Source organism: Sceloporus occidentalis, unplaced genomic scaffold (genome assembly GCF_023333645.1).
Source record: "Sceloporus occidentalis isolate IW3139 unplaced genomic scaffold, rSceOcc1.0.p SCAF_8, whole genome shotgun sequence".
Taxonomy (NCBI): domain Eukaryota; kingdom Metazoa; phylum Chordata; class Lepidosauria; order Squamata; family Phrynosomatidae; genus Sceloporus; species Sceloporus occidentalis.
The window spans coordinates 33,349,305-33,368,216 of record NW_028316988.1 but is presented as its reverse complement, the minus strand read 5'-3'; the positions used below and the strand labels follow the sequence as shown (position 1 = coordinate 33,368,216).

The 18,912-nt window shown below is 50.0% G+C and overlaps 1 protein-coding gene across 2 annotated transcripts in view; it reads left to right on the top strand.

Moving 5' to 3' along the window:
* Positions 1-551: 551 nt before the first annotated feature.
* Positions 552-18,912, top strand: part of LOC149308616 (BTB/POZ domain-containing protein KCTD12-like) — a 34,324-nt gene continuing 15,963 nt past the window's right edge. Inside the window, exons 1-2 of one of the 2 annotated variants that reach the window (XM_089536114.1) lie at positions 552-744; positions 6,271-7,168. In XM_089536114.1, the coding sequence (XP_089392240.1) occupies positions 6,295-7,168 (874 nt within the window). In that variant the 5' untranslated portion in view covers positions 552-744; positions 6,271-6,294. Of the gene's footprint in view, positions 745-6,270; positions 11,044-18,912 lie in introns of those variants that run through there. The other variant, XM_089536115.1, reaches the window with a different exon arrangement.

Sequence of the window (18,912 nt, the reverse complement as noted above, 5' to 3'; positions counted from 1 at the left end):
GGCAGAAGAAGGGGCTGGGCTGGGGCTGGGCCCTTCTTGGGATCTCTCCCAACTCTGGGAGGCTGTGGTCCTAAATGTCTCAGTGAAGGAGCGTTTGGCTGGAAGGGGAACAGTTCTGGGTCAATGGACCATTGCACAAGACACTGGGGATCCTTGGCCTATAGAGGGTCATTGCAGGACACTTGCCCATAGGGAATCATTGGGGAAGAGTTGCCCATAGAGAATTGCTGGGGAATGCTTGCCCATAGGGAAGCATAGGGAATCCTTGCCTATAGGGATACATTGGGGAAGAGTTGCCCATAGAGAACCATAGGGGATGCTTGGGCCAAAGGTGCCCAGTGCTGCTCTCTGTGCCAGCCCTGCTGCCCTGGGCCTGGGTCCATCCCCTCCTCCTCCTCCTCCTCCTAGTCTTTCTCCTCCCGAAGGAGAAGGAGGGAAGGGGGGAAGGCAGGAGGAGGAGGAGGAGGAGGAGGAGGCAGGCAGGGCTCCTCCTCGGATAAAAGCCCGGCAGCGAAGGGCTGGAGGAGCAGCAGCTGCAGGGGCCTCTCTCTCTCTCTCTCTCTCGCCCGGAGGAAGGAAGCAAGGAAGGACGGAGGGGTCGGAGCCCTTGGCCCTTGGATGCCCGGCAGCAGCAGCAGCAGCAGCAGCAGGAGGAGGAGGCAGGGGAAGAAGGGGGCCCCGCTGGGCCTGGGCATCCTCCGCCTGGCATGAGAGCCAGCTGCTGAGCCCTCCATCGGCGGAAAGGTAGGAGCCCGGGGGGGGGGCTGGGAAGACCACTCCCGTCTCAAAGGGGGGCTCCAGAGAGGCGGAATTGGAGGGCGACCCCCCTTGTGCCCCCCTCTCTTTTGGCCCCGATCCCTAAAGAGAGCGAGGCAGGCAGGGAGGGAGGGAGGGAGGGAGGGAGGGGGCTTCTTCAGGGCTTGAGCTGCCCCCTCCAGCCCCCCCCCCCGATCCATCCCAGGCGTCGGCACCAGGAGGGACTGAGGCGGGGTGGGCTCCCATTGCCAGGGGCTCCTTCCTCCAAATCCCCAGCCAGCCCCCGAAACTCTGGAGGAGACCCACCCGCCCTAGCTTTGCCTTTCCTCGCCCTGCACCCTCCTCCGTCCCCTTCCTTTCTTCAAACGGTGCTCGGGAGCCATGTCTTGCCTTCCTCCTCCTCCTCCTCCGGAGCCTTTCCTTTCTCAGCCTCGGAGCCTGGCCCCCTCCCGGCCCTGGAAGGAAGCCCTTCTTCTCCCCAAAGATCCAGGGCCTGGGTCTATCGGGGGTCTCTTTTGGGGGGCAGGAGGGGTCTCCAGGGGGGATCGGGTCCCCAGGTTGAGTTGGGGTCCATGAACTGGAGGTTTGGATCTGGGCCCTTTGCCAGCCCCTTGCCATCTTTGCAGAAAGAGGGTTGGGTGCCCAAGAGGAAGGCAAGGCAGAGAGGGCACTGGGGGCATGTTGGGGGGGAGGACAGGGAGACCCATAGCAGACCCAAAGGGTCCCAGAGGGAGACCTTTCTAGGGCCAAAAGGCAGGAGGGGTCTCCTTTGGGTCCCCCCAGGTTTCCTGGGCCCTACAGAGGCCTCCCTATGGGGCCCTTGGGCTTCTCTTCTTGCAGGGGTGGCATCTCCTTCCTCCTTCTCTTGCCCAAAGGCTTGGAAGATGCAGGGTCTGGGTTTGTTGCGGGCCTTCAAGTGGTTTTCAGCTTATGGCCAACCTTAAGGCAAACCTATCCGGGGTTTTACCTGGCCAGGATTGCTCAGAGGAGGCTGAGAGAGTGTGACTTCTTGCCCAAGGTCACTCAATGGGTTTCAATGGCTGAGCTGGGAATCAAGCCCTGGCCTCCGGAGTCATAGTCCAAGACTCAGAGCCACTACAGCCACAATGGCCCTAGAGAGCCCAGACGGGGCCAGAAGAAACCCCTCGTTTTTGCACACCTCAAAGCCCCTTCCTTGGGTTGTGGACTTTGGGGCCAGAGATCTGCCTCCAGCCAATGATGCCCCATAGCTCTTGCCCAGAGAAAGGGCCAGGGTCACTACTTCTAGGTGGACCGACTGGCATGGCTCCAGAGGGCAAGAGAGAGTGACCTCTGGAAGCAATTTGCAGCCCTAGAGAAGCTCCTTACTACTCGGTGGATGTGTTTGTGTGTGTGTGGCCTCTTACTTAAAAAGTGCTTTTGCTGTCTAGCCATCTGGCACCGTCTCCGTTGTTGGAGTGACCCAGAGCATACTATATATGAGAGAGGAGTCTTGGTTTGTGCCACCCAAGGGTCCGGGTCCAGAGAGTGTGACCTTTAAAGACCCCTCTGTGCTTCTCTTCCAAGAGCAGACCCTCTCCTCCTCTTCCTCCTCCTTTTCTTCTTCTTCCTTCCATGCCAAAAGCCGCTTTCCTTTTGTTTTCATTTCTGGGAGATATATTTCTATCGATTTTGTCAAACCGTTTTTCCAATAGCAGTCGCAGGCCGCGTCTCACGGACAATAAAAAACAGCCCCCAGAAATCATAAGCGCCAAACAGCTTAAGGACAACAAGCGAAAGATGGACGGCGTTGCGACTCTTGGCCATTTTTGTGGCCCTGAGCCAACGCATTTGGAGAGACAGAGAAAAGCAGGGTGCTTGGAAAGGAAGGCTTGGCTCCCTCAAAGAATCATTCTTCCCCAACCCAAAGAATTCATAAATTCCTGGCATTGCAGGAGTCGAGACGTTGAAAATCATCCGCGTCTTGAACTTTGATATTTGTTGTCTTCCAAGGGTGCTAACTTTGCCTTTTGCCCCTTTCCTCTGGTTGCCTGGACTCCATTTCTAAAGGCTCGGCTGGTAGTTTTCAGTTGCAGCAATGCTTGAAATTTGGGAACTGGAGGAATAATTTATTGGGGGGCAGGATCCTTATTTGCAAGGGTCCTCATTTTGTTGCTCCACCGCGGTCATATCCCTGGCATTCGCCCAAGGAATTTGGACTTGGGATTTGGGTTCCCTGGATCTTGGGTTTTTGGAAAAGGGGCAGATTTGGGGAAGGAAGGAGGGTACTCCTTTTGAATATGGTTACATTGCTATGGCAGCTGTTGGTTAGATCCTCATGGGCGAATGTGGAGGCATCACTAATTTTAGGTAACCACCATTTGCAGAAATGGGCATTTTCTGTCTTTCTTGATGCTAAGGCCTCCAGAAAGGCTGCGCAGTACAAACCGAGTCTCCTTTATCCAGAATGACAAAATCTTAATATCCCGAAATCCAGCGTTCTCCACTTGGGTGGCTGAGATAGTGCCAGCTTTGCTTTCTGATGCTCCGATGTACACACACTTTGTTTCATGCACAGAATGATGAAAAGTATTGTGTATCAGATTAACTTCAGGCTCTGTGCATAAGGTTTATCTGAAACAGAGATGAACGTCCTGTTGAGACTCGGGTGCCATGCCTCTCTAAGACCTCTCATTATATCTATGCAAAGATTGCAAAATCTGAAAACGCTCCAAAGTCCCAAACACTTCTGGCCCCAAGCGTTTCGGATAAAGTCAAGTCTAGGAAAGCATGGTCAAGATTTGCAGCCCTATAGGACTCCTTCTGCAGGCAAAGTAGAAAGGCCGTTAAGGCTATATCCGCACTGCAGAAATGATCCAGTTTGACACCACGTTAATTGCCCTGGCTCAATGCTATACAATTTTGGGAATTGTAGTTTTGTGAAACATTTAGCCTTCTCTGTCAGGGAGCTTTGGTGCCGCAACAAACTACAGTTCCCATAATCCCATAGCATTGAGCCATGGTGGTTAAAGTGACACCAAACTGGATTATTTCTGCAGTGCGGATGTGGCTGTATAGTGAAACAGCAGAAGGGAGCGCATTTGATAATTCCCATAGGGTTCCATTCTGCATTATTAGGGGAGCACTTTCTTTAGTTGCAGAAACTAATTCTGGATTTTGCAGGCCCTCTTGAGCCCACATTTTCCAGCATTGTTCGAAGGGCTTGCAACTGATCTGTATATCGTTTCTTGTGGGTTTTTCAGGCTATGTGGCCATGCTCTGGACACTCTTTCTAAGCATTCCTTAAAACTAAGGAAACACAGCTTTTTGAGGCTTCATGTTTTGAAGGTCTGGCTGAAAACAAAACATTTCTGCTGCTCTTGCACGCCCCTCTAGTTACACTTTTGGTTGCTGCTGAAACAGCGTCCCTTAATCCCTTTGCAAAAACACCCGCAAGGGACACCGGGCGCATGATCCCTGTCTCTGCGCTGAGGCCAAAGTCCAGGGGGTTGTGTCCATCCCTGGCTGACCACTGCTCTGCTTTTGGCTTGGCTTGGGCCATTGTTCGGGTGGGGAATGGCTGCGTCTGCCCAAAGTGTGGAATTTGCACTTCACAGCATTTCCTTCCATGCTGCAAATCCTGGCTTCTCCTCTTGGCTTGGCTGGACTTAGTTATTGGATATTTTGAGGATAAAATGCCACATCCTGCAACTATTCCCATTTGGCATCCTGCATCCTAATGCCTGTGGCATTTACACAAGAGGAGTAAATCACTGCCTTGTCTGTTTGTTAATCGGGCAAGTTCTGAGTTGTTAGCAGTGAACGCTGTAGTACTAATAGGATGAGATCATGCCCTCCCTTGTTATGAGACATCAACTTAACTCTGACTCAGGGCAAGCCTTTCCCCATTGGTTTCTTGGCCAGATTTCTCCAGAGGAAGATAGTCATTGTCTCCTTCTGAGGCTGGGTTTCCACAACTGAGTAGGGATTTGAACCCAAAGTCCTAGTCCAGCCATTAGACCATACGGACTCTATTAGGGAAAAGGTGTTCTCTAGGTAATGCTTGTTTTTCCCCTGGGGATATTTGCCACTGCCTTCCTCTGAGGCCAAAGGGTGGACCTACCCAAAGTCACCCAGACAGTTTCAGGGGTTGTCTTGAGTGGAGATTCGAACCTTGGTCTCCTGAAGTCCTGGTCTGGCATGCAATCTATTATATCTGACTGGCTCTCTTAAGCCTTCACATGGACTCTAATTTATGGTGACGCAACCCTAGGATTTTCTCGGCCGGAGGAGGGTTGCCATTGCTTTCCTCTGAGGCAGAGAGTGTGTGACTTGCCAAAGGTCAGCCAGTGGGTTTCATTGTCGAGCCAGGAATTGAACCCAGAGTCCTAGTCCAATACTCAAACCATTCAACTCCATTTGCTCTTTTGATGCTGTCTGTGCTGTGAGCTCATGGCATGCTGCCTTCAGAGGTGAGCCAGAGAAGGGAAAGGACCCCAAATCCTTTGGGGGTGCAGGATGGAGCAGGCTGCAACGGTCTTTGCTCCGGCCGTACTGCAAATCCTGCTCTGATTCAGCCAGAATGCAAAGCACCTGGCTCTCCCTCTGCAGTGGTTTCGGCGCATGGGATGCAAAGGGAGGGAAACATCGAAGTAGTATCTCTTCCCAAGGCTTCCTCTTAGTGGCTGCACCCAGGTTTTGTTGACCATGCAGGTCCCAATCTGGAAACAGTAATAAGATGTTGTGATGGTGGGTTGGGTTGGTGGGGGAGAGATGTGTCCACGTTTCCAGGAGACTGGCGCTACTTTAATCCTTTTGTTATGGCTAGTAAATGAGGAGGGCAACGGCAAACCCCCTCCAGACAAACCTTTCCAAGAAAACCCCCATGAGAGGCTCACCTTAGCGTTGCCATAAGTCGCAAAGGACTTGAAGGCACACCACAGAAACCACCGACTAAATCAGAGGCTGCTTCAGGGTGGTCCTAAACCTTGCAGAGCTGCTTGATATTTAAAAATGGAATTGCCAAAAATGAGCAGGAGCCTTTCGTTTGAAAAAGAGTTTTTTTCAAAATAAAATAAAATAAAATACAGATTGCTATATTAAATTGCAAATGGCAGCTATATTGCAGCACGTTAACAGAGGCATTCTCCCTTCTCTCATGATGATGGAGGCAAATTCAGTTTACTAGAGCCTGGGGAAGTTACCTTTATGGACTACAACCCCCATAATCATCTTGACCATCTGTTATGATGCCTTGACATCCTGGGAGTTGTAGTACCAGTAGCCTTCAGAGGACATGGGCAGCTTGGATCTCGAGGAGAGTTACTCCTCTGTTGCTAATGGATCTGAAATGTGATCAGGTGGGTTTTACAACCTTGTTTCCAAGTCCCCACATAGACTCTGCCAGCATTGCTTTTCCTCTGACCGTCTTAACTGACAATCAAAACAACATCCCAAAGCAAAATGTAGGCCTGTGACTCTTGCATCATTGTTTTGTGCTTTCTAAAAATTGCTGTCGTGAGGTTAACATCTCCTTGGCTCTTCTTTCTCTCACAGGTGGTGAGGAGGAAGGGACCAACAATGGCCTTGGCGGACAACGCAGGTTGTGCCAAACCCACGGAGGACATGGTCTTCCCGGAGATCGTGGAGCTGAATGTGGGCGGCCAGGTCTACATCACGCGCCACAGCACCCTGGTCAGCATCCCTGGCTCCTTGCTCTGGGAGATGTTCACCCAGAAGAGCAGCCGGTCCTTGGCCCGGGACAGCCGGGGGCGCTTCTTCGTGGACCGGGACGGCTTCCTCTTCCGCTATATCCTAGACTTCATGCGAGACCAAGAGCTTGTCCTTCCAGAACACTTTCCCGAACGGGGCCGGCTCCAGCGGGAGGCGGAATACTTCAAGCTGCCGGAGCTGGTCAAGTCCTTGGCCCCGAAGATCAGCAAGCAGAACTCCATTGGGGACGAGCCTTGCCAGAGCGACCCTGAGGAGCTCTCCCCGAGCATCGACACGGCTCGAAACCTGGTGGCGGTCGGGGCGGCCCTCGGGGGCCAAGCAGGAGGCTCCGCAGCCCCCATGGTGGCAGGCAGCTCCGGCCAAGACCTCCGGCGGTCGGGCTTCATCACCATTGGCTACCGGGGCTCCTACACCTTGGGCCGAGACAGCCAAACGGACGCCAAATTCCGCCGTGTGGCCCGGATTATGGTGTGCGGCAAGACCTCCCTGGCCAAAGAAGTCTTTGGGGAGACCTTGAATGAGAGCAGGGACCCCGACCGGCCGCCAGAGCGCTACACATCCCGCTACTACCTCAAATTCACCTTCCTGGAGCAGGCCTTTGACAAACTGGCCGACGCAGGCTTCCACATGGTGGCTTGCAACTCCACGGGGACCTGCGCATTTGCCCACGAACAGACGGACGACAAGATCTGGACCTCTTACACCGAATATGTTTTCTACCGTGAGTGACACTTTAAACCAAAAACAACCCACCCATCCCTTGAACAAAACCTTGCCCTGAAAGGCAGTTTCCCCTTCAACCGATCCTCTCTCTAGAACCCAGGCACCGTTGAACCCTCGAAACTTGGACCTCCTCTCCTCCCTCGCTTTCCAAACTGTGAACCCTCTTGGCTTCTCCTGAACCACACCGGCCCTTCCTCCCAACAGTAGTGCGCAGCTTTTCCCTGGATCATGGATGCGGACGCTGTTTTGTGTGTCTCTGTCGGGATCCGGCAGTGGCGGGGAGATTTCTGTCCTGGGTTGTGTGGGGAGGGATAATCTGCCAGTATTAACCAGGAATGCAACATTTTGGGGTGCATTGGGATGGGATGGGCACTCATGCTGTGCAGCTGTCGCTTGTTGCTCTTTGCCTGCGCGGGCCGCATTTGCTTAGGCCTGCGCTAAGGGATTTGGGGGGGAAGGATCTTGCTTGGTGGAGTTGGCAGGAGTTGACCAAAAGAGCAAAAAGTTTAGAGATCCTCCCTAGATATTCCCAACAGCCTCAGTTAAGCAGCTTAGTGCATAGACTGCCAGGACGCGAGAGCACATGCTTTCTTCCCGTGTGATTGTTGCCCCATCTCTCCTGTCATATGCAATGGCATCCCACCCTTTCCACCTGAACTAGATCTCCCTGGTTTGGAAAATCCCATCGTCCTGGGTATGGTGGTCCTGCATTGCACCCAGACGGTCCCAGATTGGGCGGCCTGCTCTCTCTTGTTCAAAGGATTCTAGGTAGGATAGTGTGCATGTGTCTGAGGAAGAACCTTTGGGTCCTGGGAGGCAGTAGTGACCAGTGGCTTACCTGTCTGTGGGATGCTGAATTGGCTTTGGGTCTTAGTAGGAACTATCCAAGGTGGAATGAACCCTCTCCTCCCAAATAGGCTGAGAACGTCTTATAGCTTCTCTTAAGTTCATACTAAACTGCAGAGTGGCTTCACACAAACACACATACACATGCCATCGAGACGGAAGCTATCAGCTGCAATTGTTGGGTTGGTGGTGTAAGTGCAAAGAATACTGAACTAAGTGTGCCTGTGGCCTGACACCATAGAAAATGGAATATGCAGAAGATGGTGGGGATACCCAGCAGAGCCAGACATGGCGAAATGAGCCAACTGCAACTTCTGGTATCTCTGATTTGGAAAGAGAAGGATTTGGGGTGTTTCAAGATACATAGGATTGCATTCTCCCTTCTCTTGTGTCAGGCTCATTGAAGAGGTGGCCAGGAGGGAGAGGTCCTTAGCCGTTCACCCAACAACCACTTCTCCCTAGAGCCCGGAGGCATTACTATTTGGGACTACTGTGCCCAGATTCTGCCAGCCATCATGGTCTCATGTATCTCATGACTGCTGACCCAGATGAAAAGGGCTGAAGCCATGGGGAGGGAGGTTTCATAGGTAGTCCTGTTCCTCTGCAAGATGCAGTTTCTCTGTCTTATGAACCGACACATGAAGATCTCACCTGGAAACCATGCGAGGGCTGATGTTACTGGCCACTGAGAGAGCCAGAGTTTTTGGATGCTGGTCCAAAGGGCAAATGCAATCCTGTGTAGGAGACTCACTGGCCTCTCCTTCCAGCTCTTGCATAACCTTCCTATCCCAAAGAAGGGAAAGCAGGAGCCAGACACCATTAACTGGGATTAGCATTGTTACCCAGTCTTTGATTGATTATCAGTTTATGGGGAGTCGGGGAAGAGGAGGAATCCACTTGCATTTGTCTGATCGTTGGCCCCCAGATGTGATGTTGGGTTGGCCGTTCCTGCATTCATCCTCCTTTGGAACTCTCAGCTATTTTAGCCGGGGGAATTCAGGAGTTTTGGACCCCTAAAAGCCGGTCTCCAGAGACCACCTTCCATGTCAATAGGGCAGTCAATCCATTCCAGGTTCCAGTCCAAACCTTAAAGAAGCTATAACCTGTTGCAAGGCTAGGGTTCCGTAACCTGGAGAACTGGCCCTATAATAACCATCATTAGAGGCAAGTAAGGAAAAAGCTGATTTGGGGATGTGGGAGAGGTACACAAGTGTGTGTGTGTGTGTGTGGGAGAGAGAGAGAGAGATCTGAAGGGGCCAAGACCCTCATGCCTGCTATGTCTTTGTAATGCAGACCTTCCAGGTCTTTCTGGGTGCTTAGCAAATGAAAGAGGATCTCTGAAGCTCTTGCGATCCTCCTTGTCTGGTACCCCACTTATCACTGTGGCCATGTGCCTCTTGGGATGCCCTTGTGCAGAAGGGAAAGGAGCACCAGACCGCCTCCAATGCCACCATCATGGCTTCCCTGATGGTTTTCAATGGTCCAGTGCCTCTGAACATGGAGGTCCTACACAATCATTATCGGGAAATGGATCACAATGGGGGTGGCTTCCCAGATGCGGTTTTGTAACGCAGAACATCTCCCTGGGTGGCTCTTAAGAAAAAGCCATCTTTGCTTTTTGTTCGGGGTGAGAAGAGGGATTTGGGGTCATGTACAGAAGTGGGCGCATAGCTCCGCATCCACGCAGGTGGGCTGTGGGGATGTACCTGGGGTGGGTTTTGGGGAACATGAGCGGCCCCTTGGAGAGCCCTTCCCCTGAGATGTAAGCATTAGCGCCTTTTAGGTAGTTTTCACTGTAGAGTAGGAAGGAAAGGCCATACATACCGAGTGATGCAGAAGTCCCTGGCTTTTCACAAAAACTGGCTTGCGTTTTGCAGCAGTAAGCGGCGTTTCCAGCATTAGGACGACTTCTTTTTTTGAATTCACAAGAAGGGCAGGGAGGGTTTTTAAAAAAGCCATTTTGCCCCCCAAACTTTGGCAGCAACTTTTTCGAAACAGACTCTTTCTTATCTGTATAGCACCGCACTGTGTATTTATGGACTGGAGGGTGGGATCGGGGAGGGGGAGATAGCGCTGGCCGGCTGATGCTTTCGCAAGCCTTGGGAGACGCCATGTAATAAAGGAACGACAAAACAAGAGCCACATTCTCTCCTCTTGCTTTTCCCCTCTTTGGGGGTGAGGAAAAGAGAAAGAAAACCCCTTCTCCTCACCCCCACATTGTGGCTTTAGCATCCCTGCATAAACTGTTGCCATCTTTGTGAGATGGAAACCACTGAGCCAGAAATGCTTTGCAGGAATGACTGGCATGCGGACACTCCCCTCCCTCGCCTTGCAAAATATTTGCAGAGATGGTGCTCTTCTCCTTCCAAAGTAGACCGAAAAGCCTTGCATAAACCAAAGCTTAGGGCATGATGTTCTGGAAGGCCCATAAGAAGCGTTCTGCCACATGCGCAAAAGTGTACCATTTGTCTTCATTTTCAGGCTGGCAGAGATTAAATGGTCACAGATGCCTCAGAGGAAGGAGATTTCGGCAAGAGAGGCCAGGTGAAGGACTGGATGGCTTGGCAAATAGAGAAGCCCTAGGAAGGTGGTGCCATTCAAAGCATTAAAATGGAGGGTGGGGAAAACGCTATTAATAATACTTAGTGTTCCCGCCGTACCTTTTGGACTAAAGGGACTACAAGTACAAGTTAAATACAAGTATTTAACACGAAAAGAAAAGCGTATTCAATGAAGCAGCCTAATTGAAAAACGATCGACCAACTGAGCAGTTCTCTTAAAAGCAAACAGCAAGGAGAAGCGACGTAGGAGCTAAGTCTCTCCTTGGCCTCATTCCCACTTAACAAAGAAAGCAGTTTGTGATCCGAATCAATGGATCGATTCGACAACGGAGTGTGGTTCACACTACATTTGCCCCGGTCGCATTTTCCCCCTTCAAAAATAACCCACTTGTGGTTCAGATTCATGAATGAATTGGTTCAAAATGGACCTGCTCCGGCTGAGAGAAGGGTGGTTCTGCAGCCTTGAACTGAATAAAGATCTCCTGCATCAGACAAAAGTGTCCAGCCGCTTCCATAGGGAATGTGTGTCAGCAAAAGACGCTTCCAAGCTCTTGGCCCAAGTGTTTCCTGTGCCCCTGAGCAGCAACAGAGCGCCTTTCCTTTTATGATTACCAAACGATGGATTGCAAGCGGCCCCACCTTCCCAAGCCAGAAAGAAGGGCGAGGGGCAGGTTTGCCAAGTTCATAGCTCTTTCCACACAAGAATCCAGAAGGTTGAAGGGACAGGTCTGCTTATGCCATGGAGCCCAGCCATGGCTGGTGGAAGCGAGGTTGGGGTGGCCCCAAGATTTAATGCCAAGGGTGCAAGTTGCAATGGCTCCATGAACAGGTCCAGGCCAATGCATGGGGTGCGGATCTGGGGGGCAGCTTTCTCGATCCTGGACCCCTTCCTTTCAACCAAGGTAAAGCTGAGGTTATTATGTTGGCCCAAGTTTCCATTTAGCAACAGTCAAAGCAACTCACATAACACAATGCACTCGATACTAGGGCACCATATATAAAAACCAAGGCAGTTGGTTAAGCCCACCAATTTTTAAGAATTGTAAAGCAGGAAGTCCACTTGTCTGGTTACCATTTTTCAGACACTTTGGCAGAATGGGTGAAATATACTGGGGCAAGAATGCAACCAGATGCCATTTGGAGTGCATCTCCCATCAGCTCAAGCCATCTTCAGTAGTTATGGGAGGTGTAGTCCAGCAACATCGGGAGAGACGTGTGTTCTGCTGTAATGACAAAAATACATCACTAGAAAGAACTACACCAACTCCGCTTGCAAAGTAAGCCAAGCTCTCATGCTGAATGAATCACACTAATCCAAACAGTTTCCACACGCTGCCTATCGCCATCTCTCTCGTTCTCAGTTGCCACTTTTGGAGAAGGGCTGGGAGTCATGCAGAACGCCAAAACTCTCCCAGCTTTTGGAAGAAGGGCCTGGTTCACACTAGCCGTCTCCGAAGCTTATGTGAGGCATTGACTGAGATCCTGTTGGGGTCTTATGCATCCATGGACATTTTTGTCTCATGCAGAGCCACCATACTCAGCTATAGTCGTGAAAGTAGAGTTGAGCATGAGGCACATAGGACTACACATGCACATTGTGTTGTGCACTGAGCTTTACACTGTTGCTATTCAACAAAAGGATTGCACAAATCAGGGTGTAGCTCCTCATGTAAAGACTGAACGAAGTCAAGCAGCTCCGGTTTAGTCTCTTGGCCACATCTGTATGTCTCTGTTCCAGAGAAGATGCCAGCCACAGATGCAGGCAAAATATCAGGAATAAACTCTTCCAGAACGCAGCCACATAACCCAAAAACCCACAAAAAACAATGCTTTGTTAGATTATCTTGCAGGGCTTTTTTTTGGGGGGGGGGAATGCTGCCCCCTTATCCCCCAGATAGTTTGAATTAGCTTGGGACAGTGGTCCCCAAACCTTGGTCCTCCAGCTGCTTTGGACTCCAGTTGCCAGAAGCCCCAGCCAGTTTGGCCCACGGTCAAGGATTCTTGGAACTGAAGTCCAAAACACCCGGAGGACCAAAATTTGAGGACCACTGGTTTGGGAATAATAACACACAAGGATGTTTCTGCAATCCAGTGACCAGAAGGGACACTGAATTGTGCTGGAAAAGAATGAGAGTCTTTTCTAAGAAAGACTCCACCCAAAAGAGGCACCATCCAAGAATAAGTCACCGTCTCTGTGGTTACACTTTGCAGAACTCCATTTGTGAAACTATGAGCTCAGCGTCTCTGTTGTGCAATGTGTAAAAAAGCATAACTGTCTGCAGAAGGGGACTTGTGTGTGTTGTGACACCGACATGGATATATGGCCAATACTTGCAGCCAGGGCCATCTATTTAAAGGCGATGCTTTTGCCAGCTGGAACAGCCCAGACATCTTGAATTTTGGGTATGGCAGGTGGTGGCGGTGGCACCATGCTTGGAACAAAATTGTTCCCAAATTTCATCCCCTCCTGGGTCACTGTTCAGTTTGGCCCTCCTGGCAAGGTGAGTCTGGATAGAGATGCAACTCAGTGTTGAGTGATGCTCCACCAGGCACCAGATGGGAGACCTTTGGTCCTCCATGCATGCAAAACTAGCACTCCTTTGCCATTGGCCATGCTGGGAGATGAAGCTGAGCCACATCTGGAGGAACAAAGCTTCCCCGCCGCAGACATCATGCAACAACCACATAGTTATTCTGTGATCCATGGTTCCATTTTGGACAGGAGCAAAAGGAAAAGAGATGCAGGAGCAGAACAAAACAAGTGTAGGCACCAATGGACCTTCCTGCCTGGCCTCCAGAGGAAACACCATTCATGCAAAGCACCCAGCCATTTGATCATTTGGGAACTGTGAAGTCAAGGGCTTCCATGACTGGCATAGTTTTTTGTGGGTTTGGGACATTTGGGGACTAATGGATTAGCTGCCCAAAAGACGAACCTCTCCATGTTCTGGGAGAGAGACAGTTGCTGGACGCAAGCCCTCCCCAGGTGACTTTTTGTGGTCAGGGAAGGAAGAAAGCTTGCATTCATTCCCATGCCATCACCCCCTTCCCCCTCCGCCCGCCTGGACCTTCTCTTCCTAATATATGGCCTGTCCATCAGGACTCCTCCATCGGATGCAGGAACAGACAGAAAAGACTGAATCTGGAGCCCAGCTGTGCTTCAACCTCCTGAAGGCCTTTCCTGCCACTAATTCCTCCCAGCTGCAAAGAGCTGGCTGCATTCCCTGCTTGGAGTGGCCTTCAATGCATTTAAATGCATTCCGCAGCAGCCTGGAAGCTATCTGCCCTTCCTTCATTTCATCTTCCAAAATGGGATCCATTTTTCTCCCCATCCATTTATAGTTCTTGAGTGCCAGGAACAAGGGAACACAGAGGGATTCGAGAAGAACGCAGCCCCACACTTCACAGGCCCAATGCACAACTTGGGTGTGGGCACCAACGGACCTTCCTGCCTGGCCTCCGGAGGAAACACCATTCATGCAAACCATTAGATCACTTGGCAATCCATATCAAAGCATGACTTTCACTGGGCCAAGGAATGGGTTACTAGTAAAAACATGCGCAAAGTTAAGAAATCCTCATCATACAAAACTCAGGAGGAAGGAAATTGTGGGAAGGAGGAGGAGAAGGGAGAGGCAGTGTTGTGTAGTGGTTTGGATACTGGACTAGGACCCCTGAGACCAGGGTTCAGATCTCTGTTCATCCATAGAAAACCACTGGGAGACCTTGGGCAAGTCACACTCTCTCAGCCTTAGAGGGAGGCAATGGCAGCAAACCTGCTAAGAAAACCCTCAGATAGGGTTGCCATAACATGGAGATAACTGGGAAGTTCACAACAGCAATAACAACAACTTTTCACTAATTTTCAAAAGAACGTGCAAATATTAATATATAAATGCAGTGCAGAAATATCTGCCACCTCCATAGTGGGGAGAGAAGGATAGAGAGCACTCTTCTTTGCATGCGGAGATAAAATCTTTGCAAATTTGCAGCCTTCCTCCCAAATAACCTTTACTGTCAGATGCTGGCCTGAGCCGCTGAAAAGGGAAGCCAAAAGACAGAGCTCAGCGTTTTGAGCCCCTGGCTGTGGGTTTGGGGCTTCCTTTTTGGAGCAGAAGTTGCAGCACATCCTCCGCCCAGATCAATGGGGAAAGCAAGTTGCATGCCCCAACAAGCCCTCTCTTTCTCCCCTTCAAAATGCTCCAGAGCAAGCCAGGCTTGTGACCCACGCATGACAACCAATGCACAGCATGTACAAGAAGAAGGGAGCTCTAGAAAACGGAAGTTTCATTTGCAAGGAAATGCTCTTTTTGGAAGGTCTTCTGCATTCAGAAGGATCCCTCTGCAGAATAATTTCTCCACCACATTTCAGGATGCATGAATATTGGGACAGTACTGCGGGAGAGCACACATTTGCCTCTGCTTGTTGCCGTTGTTGTTGTTGTTGTTGTTGTTGTGTGCCTCCAAGTCATTTCTGACTCATGCCGACCCTAAGGCAATCCTATCCTGGGGTTTTCTTGGCAAGAATAGTTCAGAGAAGGTTTGCCATTGACTCCTCCTGAATCTGAGAGTATGTGACTTGCCCAAGGAAAGCCCAGTGGGTTTTATGGCTGAGATGGGAATTGAACCCTGGCCTCCAAAGCCATAATCCAACACTCAAACCAACACATCACACTGGAAATGCTTCACCCTTTGCATGTGTGGGCAACACAAATGAGCAGATGTGTCCCTGCTCCAAGTTTTGGCTCGCAAGGCAGGTGATTTTGGCTTGCATTGTGGCAAGTCTGATGCTCCAGGGCTCCCTGTTTTGCAAAAGGACCGCTCCAAAGGACGGGTTGTGAACACACCACAATTTGGAGGCCAATTTGGCCAGATCTTGCTTCTTGCAAGGAGGAGGAGGTTCCTGGTGTCAGGCATTTCCTAGCTAAACCAGGGCCTCTGTTTTACGTCAAAGAAACTGGGGCCATGGGGGTGAGCCAGAGTTCATCTGTCGCCCGTGATTCACTTTCGGATCCTGCGTCCCAGACAAGGAGCCAAGCAGGAGAACGCTCACTTGTTTGCATTGGCTGCGGCCTAGCCTTTCTTTTCATTTATCCTACTTGTTGGAACATTTTGGGCTCAGACTGGGGTCACAGAATGAAAGGCGTTTTGTGTGCAACCTGGCTTTGCAAAGATGTCTGAAAATGGATGGCAGACAAAGAGCTGCTGGAGAGTTTGGACTTCTCTGTTTATCCAAGGATTGCGCAGAAGAAACCGCTTTCTGTCTGGAAGAGCAGTTGTGGCTTGGGAGCATCTTTTCCTTTGCAAACAGTGGGATCTTTGGAGAGGAGAGGATGGCTTATTTCTTCTCTGTGGGGCTCAGCAAGGAGGAAAGGGAAATGGTTGCCCCACCTTTGGGTCTTCACTTAAGCCTTTCCACTTTCTAATGGGGTACAACTGGCAAGGCAAATGCACAGCTTAGCATCAGGCAGAGTATTTTTGCCAACAAAAGCCAGGTACTGTCAGTGATATTTCAGAGGAAGGGACTGCCAAAAAACACCTCCGAGGGTTCAAAAAAGCTCTCTGAAATTCATTCCAGGAGTCGCCATAAGTCAACAGGCAGCTTGAAAAGACATACAAAGCAAACGTATTCCCTCTACTATTGCCATGATTGTGAATGCATAGGGGTCACTTGCAGATTCACAACTGTGTAAATTCCAGCCGTTGTTTCTTGTGAAAGAAAGATGATTTCTGCACATGAAACATGCTGCCCCTGCAAAAACAAACAGACTAATAACAAATGTTTTACTCCGCACAGTAATTCCTTAAGCATACTTTGGGACGTTTGAATGAGACAGTGCAATGTAGTGGTTTGAGTGTTGGGCTGCAACTCTGGAGGCCAGGGTTAGATTCCCAGCTCAGCCATGAAATCCAATGGACAGATCACACTCTCTCAGCCTCAGCAGAAGACAATGGCAAACCTCCTCTGAGCAAATCTTGCCAAGAAAACCCCATGATAGGTTAGCCATAAGTCAGAAATGATGTGAAGGCACACAGCAACAGCTACAGCCATTATTTCACCTTGTATTTGAGGATGAAACATCCTTAAGACACACTCTGTGGCCAAGGCATTGGGTCGAGTTTGGGAACTTGTATTTCCCTGTGTCCCCTAATTTTCCTTCAATCACGTGGGATGCAAAAATATGTTGAACTCAGAAGCTAGCACCACTTCGGGTCCACTTTTGTCACATTTTTAATGGTCCGAAGGAAAGGTATTGCCCACCACTACATTTAGTTTTTGCATATGGACCGCATGGCTTCTTCTACTAACTACTACCCTTCACCCTTTGCATGCAAGTTAATTTTGGGGAGTTAGAGCAAACTGTTAGGAGACCAAAGTCATCCTCTCCTATAAACACCTCCAAAGAGGCAGAAGCTGGCTGACTTTCTTGCAAAGTCAAAGCTTTTTGGATGTGCTGCGGAAGCCCTGGCTACAGCCGCGATCGTAATGACATGTTAAGCGGAAGCACAGGATGTGTAGATTCTTTGCAGATAAACAGTGGTGTGTTCTTTTGCTCAGATGCCAAATTTAACCTTTAAAAAAGAAGATGAAACATTGAGATAAACAGGAGCTGCAGCCTTTGGATCTTCCCCGGCGGTTGCTGCAAAAGCCCCCGAATGATCATAACCATTGCGACTGCTGAAGAGGCCAGCCCTCCCCATAAAGCACTTATGGGGTCAAAAGGGTTTGTGAGCCATCGGGAGGAACGCTGATGCATCCTGGGCACCTATGGCTCAGAATAACAAAGCAGAAAAGGAGAGACGTTTCTAAAAAATACACTATTCTTAGCTTTGGTGGCCGCAAGCAATTAGAATAGTTTGCATTAATGAATAGAATTTGAGTGCATTGCAGGACATCAGTGGATTGGTGGATCTGCTTTGGGATCTCTCCAAGGGGCTGAACCTATTGTGGGAGAGGTTTTAGCACCCTGAGGACTCCTTTAAGGCAAAGGTGGTGGTTGTTGTCTGGCTTACTCTGAGCCTAAGGCGAAATTATCATGGGGTTTTCTTGGCAAGATTTGTTCAGAACGGGTTTGCCATTGCCTTTCCTTGAGCCGAGAGAGTGTGACTTGACCAAGGTCACCCAATGAGTTTCCATGGTCGAGACAAGATTTGAACCCTGGTCTCCAGAGTTGTAGTCCAACGCACAAATCACTAAGGCTAAATTCAAAGGGGATCTGGAAAATGCAGCCAGATTCTTGTAGGTGCCTTACAAATGTCTGTACCTTCCTCGACAGAAGCAGTTGGACATTTTTGTCCAATGCAGAACAGCCACATTCATTTCAATGTTGCAAAAGTGTCAGTGCCTATGCTGTCCTATTGCGCATGAATTGCTCATGGAAAGGTCAGTAGGCCCACACATTCAGTTGTCTGTGTGGTTGTGCATTCAGCTGTGCAATATGTCCATTCACTGCAAGGGCTGGAAAGCAAAATCAGTGTGCAGCTCCGTGCGCAAAGGTGTACATGACCTGATTTTGCATCTTGTCCAATAGCTGAAATTTCTCGGGTCCCATTTCACTCCTCCACCTCACAGCCTTGGATGTCGCCAAATCTCACTTAAAGTCAGAATCTGAGGCGCATTAAACAGATGCTGTCAAGATGGTACATCACATCTATGGGCGTTCTGAGAGGACCCCAAGTTCTGATTGCTGATTTTATTTGTCTTAAAACAGCATTGCTCAGGGGTCCCCAAATCCCCTGGGGCTAACAGGGGCCTCAATCCCACTACCCTTTAAACCGGATCGCAAATCAGTTTGAACCATTTTAAATTACCATGGTTTGCACTTGAACTGAATTTGAAGCAATTTGGAGAGGGGAGGCCATGCGCTAGACCCATTTGACCCGCGTCTTTTTGATGCTGATTTTTCCCTGCGTCTTTTTGGATAAACCGATTCCACGCAAGTGTGAACCAGGTGTGGATTGGAATCGATTTAAACTTGCCCTTTGGCTGACTGGAGCGGGTCCCTTTTGAATCGATTCGTTCGTGAATGTGAACCACAAGAGGGTTATTTTATTTTTCAGCAAGAAAATGTGATCGGGAGAAATGTAATGTGAACCATGCTCCGATGTTGAACTGATCCATTGATTCGTATTGCAAAGTGATTTACTTGTAAGTGGGAACGTGGCCGTTGTGTTTTATCTGAGGAGGACAGCATGTGCACAATCGGCTTCCTTCTCTGACTCCCATCTCTTTGGGGCGACAGGTGGCCAAGGGCTATGGGCCCATGGCATCCTTGGGTGCCTCCGCCATTCTTCCTTGTCGCTTGCCATGCTCCTTGCAAAACGCCTGCCAGCC